Source organism: Schistocerca gregaria, chromosome 1 (assembly GCF_023897955.1).
Source record: "Schistocerca gregaria isolate iqSchGreg1 chromosome 1, iqSchGreg1.2, whole genome shotgun sequence".
In the NCBI taxonomy this organism is placed as follows: domain Eukaryota; kingdom Metazoa; phylum Arthropoda; class Insecta; order Orthoptera; family Acrididae; genus Schistocerca; species Schistocerca gregaria.
The window spans coordinates 738,062,444-738,075,619 of record NC_064920.1 but is presented as its reverse complement, the minus strand read 5'-3'; the positions used below and the strand labels follow the sequence as shown (position 1 = coordinate 738,075,619).

The following is a 13,176-nucleotide window of genomic DNA, read 5'->3' as shown; positions in this document are numbered from 1 at the left end:
AAAATAATGGAAGTAAGCCATCAGATGCCTAGGGAAACTGAAACCACAGGATTTGTGTGAAATTAAAATTAAAGAATTCTTAATTTAGCAGTGGATCTGTTGTTCTGTTGTACATAAGTGTAAGGATTCCATTTTTTGTGTTAAACTAGACAGATCCACCTATCATAAATGTAACAACAAATCTAGACATAATTATCGCATTTGCAGTAAAAGACTTAACATATTTAATAAGAATCCTATGAATGAAGGAGAAATTTTTTAACAGGTTCCCACTTAGCAAATAAAATATAAAAGAACTGATGAGCAAACCAGCTGAAGCTTTTCACAGACAGACTCCTACCAGACATTGAATTATTTACATGCATGTAAGAAAATAAAACAAATAAATACAGTATTAATATAAGGAAATGTAGATTTGTATCATTTATATGTAATTTGTTCTCAAGTTGTGTGAATCTAATGTAAATTATGTGTAGATTGATTTTAATGTAACGTGTCTGTACTTTTGCATTTTTGTCTTATGTGCAATTTGACTGTTATGTATAATCAGTGTCAACCTGTTTTCTTTCTGGCCATGAACTAGTATAAAATTTTTATATTTACAGTGAGTTTGTCAAAAATTCGTGTTGTTTCAGTAAGTGTCAATCCCAACATCATCTAGTGAAATGAAGTGTGAAACAGCACCCTGTTGTCTTTATACAGCTAATGGTGAGGGGTGGTTAAAACATAAAATTGACCATGGAAGTGGTAAAAGATAGATGGCTGACTCCCATTCATTGACATCTGGATGCGGAAGAATTAAGATGAAAAGTTATGTCCATCCGTATACGGGGAACCAGCACAAATGGATCTTTACTTGCCTCCAGATGGTGCCAATCAATCCAGCATAGCATGGTTTTAAGAATTGTTGCCCACTGAACTCTGTCAGTAAATGACCAGGGAAGTCTGCCTCTTGAGCTGTAATACCTGAGGAAAGGCCCCTGGAGTAATGGCTACAGTGATAAATTAAGATGGCAAGACATACTCTATCTAGTTTCTCCATATTGAGACTACCAGCAGCAAAGCTCACAACGAACCTGAAGAATCATATTGTTAAAACGAATTGTTGACCTCCAATGAAGACAGAGATCTAGTTGGCTGAGCCAAGGATACACTAGTAATGTGCATGCCTGGTATCTACTGGATTCAGTGTGAATGCTGGCTGTAGATCGGGTGTGTATGATGCTGCATTCAGCAGTGCTTCTTGGAGGATACCATATATGTTCACCTTGTACAGAAAAATAAACTCACATCCTTTGAACACAGCTTGGACACAGGTCATATATTCTATTTTAAATGGACCAGAATGCTGTGCAAGGCCAGTGGATTTTGGAACATCATTATAAAGGACGTGATAGAAATTATGACCAATGATAGACTTACAAAAAAACAGGGCGAGGCAACCGAACTTGGATGAAGGTAATATATTTTATGTTAAATGGACTAGTGATTTTGGGACATCACACTACAGTAAGTCATTGAAATTAGGACCAATGATTGCCTCTTAAACGGAGAAGGAAGCCCTCAACTGGGTTGTGTTAGGTGTATGTTATTGTCCACAGTACTCTGCAAACGCCCCCAGTCAAGAGACATCCAGATAGAACAAACAGTGGAGCCTGACAGACCATGCCAAAATTCAGCTGCAGCTCTCTCACCTGACTACACCTGTCTGTAGCACTAGGAGGGGGTGGACTGACCCCTGACGTTGCTTGTATAAGGATATCCCAGAGCCATTTTAACACTTTTCCAGAAGATTATGGGAGTGACAGTTATTGCAATGTTGCACCAATTTGAAGAACTGCCCAGCTAGAGACATGAGAAATTTATGTTATGTGTAATCTGTTTTTAATTTAAGGTGTCTATGAAGAATGAAAAAGAATTACACATGATCATTCTTTACATTACTGATGACCCAGCAAATTTCATTGTTCAAATGTCATAGTCTTCTATTAGACAGAAATTGGAACAAATCTGTCTGTTGTACAAGATGAAATAAATTATATTTAGATGTTTTTAAATATATAAGTGCACTATATAAATTATAAAAAAATCTCATTATATTATTAACACAGTACTTTATTCAAAACATTATTTCCTGCCAGGCCCAAGAACAAATAAATTCTTGTGTGAATCCATTCTTGAGCAAGCAAACATCAATTTGGCCATGGCTGTGACATGATGACCTCAAATCTATTACACAGAACTAGGTACACCATTTGCAGTGAAAGTTGTACCAGAGTTCTCTCCATGTTATTGAACTGAATGTTGACTTAGATGTCAACAAAATTGTCACCAATCATTTTTGCAGCCCCAAAACTAGGGATTTACTCTAATATCAATTGTTATTGATTATTTTTATTTGTCATGTCCCAGTCTCACAAGCCCCCTCCTCCCCTTTCTCCCCCCAAACTTAGGGTTGTTCCTGATGTGATACACCTTCTCCCACTATTTTCCATTTTACAGGTAGTAAGTCATACATGTACATACTGTAGCCAGGTTCATCAATAAAAAACACAAACTGGGAGCAAATATTTGTTGGTATACTAGGTATACTATGGTTAAAAACCAAAAATTCTGTAAGGAATCTGATAGGGATTCCATCAGCTCTTGGACTTCATCCAGTTTCTGCTGTTTCTCAGTATCACTTACAGCAAAGTCTAAATTATTCATCTTTGCATTTGTGTGAGAATTAAACTGGAGTGATACTTCTGAATCTTATTTTGTAAAGAAATGTAGCCAGTGGACAAAAAAAAAGGAAACACCTTGAGAAACACATGCTTGAACATTGAACATAAATGCAGACGCTAGCCAAGCTTGTAGGCTGCACTTTTGCATTTGACCATGAAAGGCAAATGCACAATGTCCCCAATACATTGCAAATGTCAGTTGTGGTCAGAACAGTAGTGTTCTGTGTAGTAAGGTCATTATAGAGGAAGTACGTGAACTGGAATTGTTGGTGCTCATGTAGTGGATGCTTTTGTAACCAAGGTGTTTCAAGAGGCACTGTATTGAAGTTTATACCACTTGCAGGGAAAGTGAAGAAACATCATCTAAGTCACGTGGACAAAAGTGTATATTGAGTGATCATGGTGGACAGTCAGTGAAGGTGATTGTGAAGAAAAAAAGACAATGACAGCTGCAAAAGTCACTGGAGAACTGAATGTCACACCCATAAACCCTGCCAGCACCAAAACAACTTGAAGGAAGCTCCATAAGGAAAGAATTGCAGGATGAGCTGGAATTCCAGCACCAAACAATGACGCAAATTCTTGTAACAGGAAAATGTGGTGCCAAAGTCTTAAAAAGTGGGCTGTCGATCAATAGAAGAAAGTCATTTAGTCGGATGATTCTTGTTTTACACGTATCCAATTTCTGGCTGAGTTTATGTATCAAGAGTGAAACATGGTGGGGGTTTGGTCCCAAGACTGAAACTAGGCAGGTATTCAGTGTTGATTTGGGCAGCTGTACCATTGTATTCCATGGGCTCCATGGTTACTCTGTAAGGCTTCATTACTGCCAGGTGTTGTATGGCCCGTTGTGGATGATCAGATGGAACCCACAGCACAGTGTGTGTTTTGAAATGGTGATCCTGTGTCCCAAGATGACACAGCACCTATTCACATAGTTCACACCATCCAGGACTAGTTTTGTGAGCATGAGGGTAAATTGCTACTTCTACCCTGACCACTACAGTCACCAGATTTCAGTATTATTGAGCGTTTGTGGTCTACTTTGAAGAGGAGAGTGTGTGATTGCTATCCAGCTCCTTAATCATTATCTGAACTTGCCAGTAATGATTTGAATGACAGCAATTTTCCTGCACCATATTAGGCATTGTAATGTGTTGGGCTTGTAGTGTTTCCATATTTTTGTCCACTCCCTGCATTTGGAAGAAGTGTTCAACATTTCCACTTTTGCTTTGTTGCTCTTAATTTTGGTTACTCTGTCGTCCACATGTGAATGCTAACTTTGGTTCCACTTACAGGCTAGATTAACTTTTTTCATCTTGGTTGTAATAGCCATGTCCCCAGAACTATCATAGCCGGTTAGGACCCCTGACTACTCAGTCCTTCTGAAGCCGAGGAAGTGCTAAACCTTTACAGAACTATGCTCACAGCAGTCTCAGCCAAGATCTGAGTGCTTCCAGTTCTCAGAGTTGGGATCATTGCAACCAGTTTACATGTTGATCAGGTGCCAACAAACCTGTCAGGCCTCCAGTTATTATTGTCATTTATGAGTCAGAGCAAACTGCCTATAAAATTCATGGAGTTCTATAGTACTATAATGCTACATTGTTTGCACTTGGTGTAGTTTTTTATATGATATTAACTGTTGTATTATAGTGCATAGTTAATTATTATTAAACAAATCAAAATAACTGCAAGAGCTTCATTGGTGCTTGAATAATAAAATTAGGAGCTCATAGCAAATAAACAGAGAATTTTGATGTGGTATTACGTGTAATTTTTTATATAAAGCATTTATTTTTTAGAGCACAGAAGTATTTGTATAAACACTGAATTGTATTACTCTTTCTAGAAGAATTATCTTCTGCTTGTAAGAAAGTGAAATATTACTTTACAGTTATGCTGCTCCCAAACATTGAGCCCAGCACAGTACCTGCTGGCGTGCAACCCCTATTGGTGTTTGTGAATGTAAAATCTGGTGGATGCCAGGGTCTTGAGCTGATCTCAAGTTTCCGCAAACTGCTTAATCCCTATCAAGTGTTTGATCTTGATAATGGAGGACCACTCCCAGGGTATTTATAATATATTTGTGTCTTTCTTTTATGTACACGTTGCCAGTATGATAAAAGTGGTTTAATTTTGTGTAACTATAAATACAAATGTGTTGGGTACTTCAAATGCTAAAGGTGCATCATGTACATAATTTTTAATGTGTATATTTTGAATGAGTAACATTAAATATACATTTGATAATAGAAAATACTACTACCTGTACCAAAAATAAGATTTGAGTGTGGCCACCAGTCCATGAACTTATAACAGAGGGGTGAGGGGAAGAAGCTATGATTTATACGTACACCTGATTTTTCTGTTGGTGCTTGGCAGACATGACAGTAATCATGGGAAAGAAAAATGCTTTACAGAAACCCAGGAAAGTGTTCTTTTGTGATATTGTTAAAATATGTTTCATTAATATTAAAAAGGAAACACATTCTTGGTGTTCTGTAAAAAATTGCAGAAGATCTGGAAAGTATTACATATTAAATATTTTGCCATCTTCTGTCAAGCACCAACAATTAATTATACTTCATTACTTTATGAAAACGTTAATGAACTACTTCAGATGAGACTTAAAAATATGGCAAGTTGCAGCTGTCAGAGAGACCAGAGGTAAGAAGAGACAGGATGTAGAAAACCATACAGATTTCACTGATGGTAAGAAGTGCCCAAGGGAAAGCGATTAAATGTACTAGGAGGAGATGCACAATAATTTTTGAGACAGTAAGCTCTAAAAGAAGTGTGAAGTAGGGAGGACTGATTGTGAAAATTTAAAAGCAAAATAAAAGCATTTTAACAGCAAATGTGAAGCATTAAATGGTGAGATGATGCTCAAAAATGACTTTGGTGGAAATTATACAGAGAGGAAGGGACGAGGATAGTAAATCCTGTATAAAAATAAACAGTAAACACTGGGAGAAGTCAGTGTAAGTTTATGTGACTGGAACAATTCCCATTCTATACTAAATATTTCTACCTGTTCACACAGCCATCCATGTATCATAACTATTACTGTGGAAGAGAAACTTTGTAGATGTGGCATGACTTAAAACACCATATTAACAAAATAAAATGAATGTTCATAACAGCAATAACCAACTACCACTAAACTGCTATGAAATATATTTGGTGACTAATTAAATTTAACATTGTAAAATGAACAAGAAGGCCACTATTTAGCAAAAATAACTACTACTTCCCAGTAATACCAACATCTCCTGTTGTTATTTCTTATTTTAGCTTAATATCTACAAGCCTGCATTGAAATTTATGGTAAGACAATCATTACTATGTAAAAAATATTACTTTCATGGCAAATAATGTTATACTTATTAAAATATTCCAGTGTATTATGCTGTGGTCGAATGAATTTCTTATAGAACCTATTGTTTGGGTCCCATATTCAAAAGAAATCTTCCCTTGTCAAACAGTGAGTGCAGTTGCAACCATATTTAAAAGGACTGCAAGGTACACAATTTCATTGCCTACAATGGTGATGGTGCCAAGAGCATAGGGACTGGACAAATGAGGAATGCAATCACATGCTCTTCTATATGGTTGTGCATAGGAATATGCATACTTAGACTAAAAAAGAAGAGTTAATGCTCGAAAGCTAGAGTGAATGATGCTTTCTGTTACATGTTTGTGTGCTCCACATATTGATTTCTATAGGTGAGTGATTGCCTTTCCCTTCTTTCATATATTGCTCCGCCCAGGAATTTCCAGTATTGTGAAAGAAAACAGTGTCCACAGTAGACACCTGCATTACACTCTGAGATCGAAAACAGCATATTAAGAGCAAATAACCACTTCATCTCATTTGCAAACCACACGACATACACATTCGGACTAAATAAAGAATAACTATACAGCCTACTGCAGACAGTCTTTTCTTTCAAAAAATTCTTGGAATCTGTGGACCCACACATGAACAAAATTCCTTTTATTGTTGGACATGCTATCATGTGGTGATATGTGGGAACATGTAATGTACCAACGAACATTGTTGAATGTTATAGTTCTGGTCGTACAGGTGTTACGGTGTGGGGAGGCAAAATGTTGCAATGATGTGCTGAGCTCCAAATCATTGAGTATGGTACACTCATCAGTGTTATTGTGATGCTGTACTTCTTCCTCATTTGCTTGAAGTATGCACTTGGCCCTGGCTGCACTTTTATAGACGGCAGTGCTTTACCACATCGAGCATTGCAGGAGCTCTTGGAACATAAGGATATTCAGTGAATGGACTGGCCTGCACATTCCTCTCAGTTAAATCCCATCAAGCACATTTGGAACACATTGGGGAGATGTATTACAGTACATCTACATTGACCGTCCAGCAGTTATCAACTGCACTAGTGAATGACCTACCACAAAAACTCCTTGCCAACCTTGTAACCAGTATGGCAGTATGTTGCAGAACGTGCATTACTATCTCTGTTAATCACATACTCCATTATGAATTGCGATGATTTCAATGTAATTATTGTCTCTGAATAAAAGGGGCATTTCTATTTATCTCATATTTCCTTATACTCTCCTGTAGCAGTTCTCTCTGTGTATGGTTCAAGTTTTATCAAGCTATGTTACTTAGCAGTGACACACCATTTGAAAGTTACTTTCAGCCTTAAGTTTTACACACTAGTGTGCATAGGCATACAGACAGTTTCTTCCGGGTGGACTTTTCTTCTCTCGTCTGCTGGCTTCAGACAAACATGTGGTGGGTCTGTCTTCTTATCAAATGGAGGTATCTTATCAGTCTTCCTTGTAGTCTGTTAGTAATGTTCCTATGGGAAATCTTACTTGCTAAGTTTGTCTCACCTTCATAGTAAAACTGTCTTGTAACTCTATAAGAATTCTGCTAACTGGAATATTTTTTGTTCAGCTTTGTTTGTAGTTCCAAAATGTAGGTAAAGTGTTTGTGACATTGATGATTAAAACATGAAAACATAATTTTTTCCACCACATCAAATGCAGTAATTATTATTATTATTACTATTATTTTAATTGTATAGTATGCTGTTGTTTAGTCAGTTCTGTATAACTCTGGTTTGTAAATTGTGTGTAGCCTGCCCAACTTTTTGTCTGACCTCATAACAGATCCTGTTAACAAAAGTTCAACTACATAAGTTGTGGAAATGTTGACCTCTTCAGTGTGTCTCTTTAAGTTCATACATTTCATGCACAATGGGCACTTCCTTATAGGTGAAAAAATTTACAGTTTTTCAGTTTCTGTTGGACCACAGTATGCTTGTGGAAATCTACTTCCTGTTCACCATACAAGTTTCAGCACATTTTGTCTTACGATTCTACATGAATTCTGTGACAGGATGCAAGCTGTAATACTTGTCCTTGTGTACAGTGAAGCCCTGTTCTAAATCATTCTTGAGGAGGACCTCAAGTAGTGCTATAACTCCAGGCTATTTTGTTTCCTTTTCAGTATACATTTCCTTTCACGGAACATAGGCAATGTCTGCATCACACACCTGAGAAAATATCCTCATTTCATATTTCTCTGGCTTATTTTTTAGGTACATATAAAATTTTACATGGCCTCAAAATCCATCATCTATAAAGAGCTTAACATATGCCAAAAAATGATGAGAAGCCTGAATTCAGGTAGTCAAAGTACATACACATTTTGAGTACTTTGTAGTTAGTTTAGCACACCTTTTTATCTGGCTAAACACTCAGTAATGGCTAAGAAAACAAACTAATTGTGGGATAAAGAAGTAGTTTCAGTAAAACAGCCTTTGTAAAAAAAGGTCACCTTCCTTTAAGAAGTATTTGAATTGTTACCAGGAATATGAAGAACTAAATTCATTGACCAGTAGTTGCTGTGTATAGGCTTTCTGAGAACACTGAAGTAAATAACAATTATGGAAAACAAGCTAATTTCATATGTTTTCATCTTGTTCCACTTGTACCAGATATTATTGTACATTGGTGTGTTTTGTCTTCACTTCTGTATGGTCATCCCACTTGTATTTTGATTTGTCTCAGTTTTTGTAATTCTGCTCATTTCAGCTGGCATAAAAGACAAAAACAGTTATAAACAGCTGATTTGATATCTTATGTCAATAAGTGCAATTGCACCAGTAGCTTCTTAGAAAAAAAATCTTAGCACTACATGTAACATAATCCATCTACATTCAGTGCCTGAGAGCCTTTTGTGTGATATTTTCTATTCTTTCTGAGGTGTAGGTATTGAAGCTGATGCTTCTGATAGTTGAATGTTGTCATCACCTTTAGCTGTTAGCAATGAGAATGGAATAAGCATCACAAGAAAAATAACAGAATTATAGGTACCTGTATCTACAGAATCTTCTAAATCTGGGTTCATATTGGAGCTTCAAAATCTCTTTTAGAGCCACAGTTATCAAACTGTTCATCAAGCATTCTCAAAAATTTACTTGTTTCTAAATTCTCTGTTGTTACTACTTAAAACCAAATAAAACAATACTGAACAGTCACTTGCAATAAAGGCAATGAGTGTATTAAAAGTCACAACAACCTTGAGTATATCATTGACAAGTATTAAGCCATTAGGCATCATCCATCATCCAACTGGGAACTTGTTACATGTGGGGGTACCACAAGGTTCCATCTTAGGACCCTTACCTTTTCTTGTGTATATCAATGACTTACACTACCAGATGCCAAGGTTGTTTTGTTTGCTGATGATAGAAACATGACAATAAATAGCACATCAAGAGTAGTCTTAGAAAAATCAGCTAATAAAATATTTGTGGACATAATCACTGGTTCCTAGCCAATTCTTTGTCACTAAACTTTGAAAAAACACACTACATGCAGTTCAGAACTTGTAAGGGTTGTCCCACGAGTATATGGCTAACATAGAATGACAAGCAGATAGAAAAAGTGGACAGTGTTAATTTCTTGGGATTACAGCTTGATAATAAATTCAACTGCGGGGAGCACACCACAGAACTGCTGAAGCGTCTTAATGAATCTCAATTTGCAATACGAATTGTGTCAGACATAGGGGACATAAAAATGAAAAAGCTGGCATACTATGCTTACTTTCATTCCATAATGCCATAAGGGATTGTTTTTTGGGGTAATTCATCAAGCCAAGCTTAAGTTTTACAGACACAAAATCGTGCAATAAGAGTTATATGTGGTGTGAACTCAAGAACATCCAGCAGAAGCCTGTTTAGGGAACTAGGGATACTAACTACTGCTTGACAATATATTTATTGCTTAGTGAAATTTGTCATTAAAAATATATCACGTTTTCAAACCAACAGCTCAACTCATGGAATCAATACTAGAAAAAAGAATAATCTTCACAAGAAGGATTTAAAGTCACTTACTCTTGTTCAAAAAGGTGTGCATTATTCAGGAGCACACATTTTCAATAACTTGCATGCAGCCATAAAAATCTTAACAACCAATGCGATTCAGTTTAAGGGAAGCGTAAAGGATTTATTGGTGGCCAACTCCTTCTACTCAATTGATGAATTTCTCTCTCTCTCTCTCTCTCTCTCTCTCTCTCTCTCTCTCTCTGTGTGTGTGTGTGTGTGTGTGTGTGTGTGGGGGGGGGGTGTATGTGTGTGTGTGTGTGTGTGTGTGTGTGTGTGTGTGTGTGGACATTAATCACTGGTTCCTAGCCAATTCTTTGTCACTAAACATTGAAAAAACACACTACATGCAGTTCAGAACGATCTAACTTATGCACCATTTCAGTGCAGTAATGTGTTCATTGTAAATAAGTGTTCTAGTAGTTCTATTATATTTTAGTACCTTATAAATAAATAAAACATTTTTTTTAAATGTTAAATTCAGTGCATTGATGCGATCTTAGTGAATGAATGCTTGTAAAATGATTCTTTCATATAGTGTTCATTAAAAAAAATGATGATAATTCCACTTGGAACCTGTGGAAGGTACATTAGCTTATTTGTTTCGTTTGTAAATATTTGCCCTGTATTATTGTTTAACTGACATGTTCTACATCCTGGAGGACCTCCTCACTATGGAACAATTGGAACGAAAGTAAATGTAATCTAATGTAATTGATATTTTTCTCTTGGAAAGGGAAGTGGACAGATGAAACCAGAAAGGTTAACTGCTACCCTCTAGTGTATCTCTTGCTGAGTTTCACTACCAGACCAATTAATGTGATTTGGTGTGAAGTGCCCAACTTTCTTTCAGCTGCCACAGGTAACACCTGAAGTCAGATCGGACCCCACCATTGGGGTGTTGGTATAATCTACAGAGTACATTGTTAAAGGTTTATTGTACTACCCAAAGAGTAGTACAATGAAGTGAAATTCTGAGAGACTGCAGGAGGGTGTGCAGTTAAGTTTTACAGCGAAGGCAGCAACAGTGTCAATGACTTGAAAATGTTTTGAGCAGTGTCATAGGACCACATAACAGTGCTGCATGTAATGAGAAGCTGCTGTGTCGAATAGGAAAGGAAGCAGAGCATCTTTTACTATCATTCTTTTGATGTTGCTAAGGCAAGTTAAGTTGTTAGATAGGACATGCTAGGGGATGGATTTCATATGAAACTATAATGCTGATTTGCAAAATAGACTGGTATTTTATGATGGTTCTTCAAAGTTTTAGACTGACTCAAATGGCACAAGAAATTTTATTGTGTGCTAGAGTAATGACGCCACAGCATGAAGTGAAGACAATGCTGAGGCTGGCAGTAAGCTGTACTCTCTGACTCTGTTTATGTTTGTGTGGGTGTGTGTGAGGCGAGAGGGGGAGGGGGGATTGCATGTGTATATGTTTGTGCAGGACAGTGTGTTGTAACTTGAGAAAAATAGTACATGATTAAGACACAGAACATGTACTTAGAAGGAGCCTGGAAATAAGAGTGACCACTTTCTCATTCCTGCCTGCTTCCCCATGTAAATACATATTGATGTTATCAGCCTGTTGGATTCCATATTCATATGTCTCACTGGAAGGTATTGAACTAGGTCATAAATATAGGTAGATAGGGGTGGAAGAGTTGATAATGCTGTGACTTTGAAAAGAGTAACAAATTTTTGAAAATAACACTTTTAAATTGTGCTTGGAATTTGATAAGAGGCATCAGATGATGTCAACTCCTGTTCCCTGATTTAGTGTAAGGAGTTTAAATTGGTAGTGTTAAAAACTTGAGATGTACCAATTTGGTTTTGTAAATGTCATGTATTAATAATTATGTTTATGTAACATTCCTATCATTAAATGATCACTTATTGCCAGATACGTAAATGAAAAATAATGGCAGCCACTGGATGTACTTTATTAAGCTGGTGAGCTAACGAAGAAACATTTTTAATGTTTAATAGATTGTCATTACTGTTATGCTCAAAAAAATTCAGAAAAATAAAAGTTTGGTTGAACACAGTGACATAGAGGCCATTGTAAAAACACATACACACACACACACACACACACACACACACACACACACACACACACACACACACACAATAATGTTAACGTACTGGTTGAACACAGTAACATAGAGGCCATTGTAAAAACACACACACACACACACACACACACACACACACAATGAAGTTAACATACAGACACAAACAATGAAGTTTTGCAATGGTAAAGAAGAGGAGGATAATGAACAGTGTTGAAGAATACAAGTAATACAAGTTAGTGCTAATTTTAAATTGGAAATGTTGAGTACAGGGTTTTGGAATAAAACATTATCTGGAGAAAACAAGTGGGAAGGTTGGCTGTTATTCACGGCCAATAAAGGTATTACATCTCCACAGTAGGGAAATTAAATGGTTGTGAGCTGCCAAATTTGTGCAAAATATTTCATTAACTGTAAGGGGAAGTCAGATGAAAGTGAGACAGATGGAAAAAAGTAACTAAACTGTCTGTAGTGGCAACTGAAATCACCATTTTATTGGCAGGACTAGGACTGCATAACTTATAGAAACCAATTCTCCAAAACAATTTATTATGTGCTGCTACAACAAAGAAACAAAAAGCAAATTAAATCAGTTTTAAACTGTTTTGCGTGAAGACTTAAATGAATATGATGAAATGTCAAGCAGGCTTATGAGGGCAGTTCAACATATATGAGATCCATTCAAAATATTCTGAAACTTTGCCCACAAAAATTTTCTATGCTTACCTTTTCATGAGAGACGTGAAAATTACCGAACTATCAGTTTAATAAGTCACAGCTGCAAAATACTAACACGAATTCTTTACAGATGAATGGAAAAACTGGTAGAAGCCAACCTCGGCGAAGATCAGTTTGGATTCAGCAGAAATATTGGAATACGTGAGGCAATACTGACGCTACGACATATCTTAGAAAATAGATTAAGGAAAGGCAAATCTACATTTCTAGCATTTGTAGACTTAGAGAAAGCTTTTGAAAATGTTGACTGGAATA

General features: G+C 36.5%; 1 protein-coding gene across 8 annotated transcripts in view; it reads left to right on the top strand.

Moving 5' to 3' along the window:
- Positions 1–13,176, top strand: part of LOC126267225 (diacylglycerol kinase theta) — a 662,574-nt gene that overhangs the window by 472,266 nt on the left and 177,132 nt on the right. For all 8 annotated transcript variants that reach the window (XM_049972276.1, XM_049972256.1, XM_049972247.1 and 5 more), the window contains exon 12: positions 4,624–4,798. In XM_049972276.1, the coding sequence (XP_049828233.1) occupies positions 4,624–4,798 (175 nt within the window). The remainder of the gene's footprint in view (positions 1–4,623; positions 4,799–13,176) is intronic.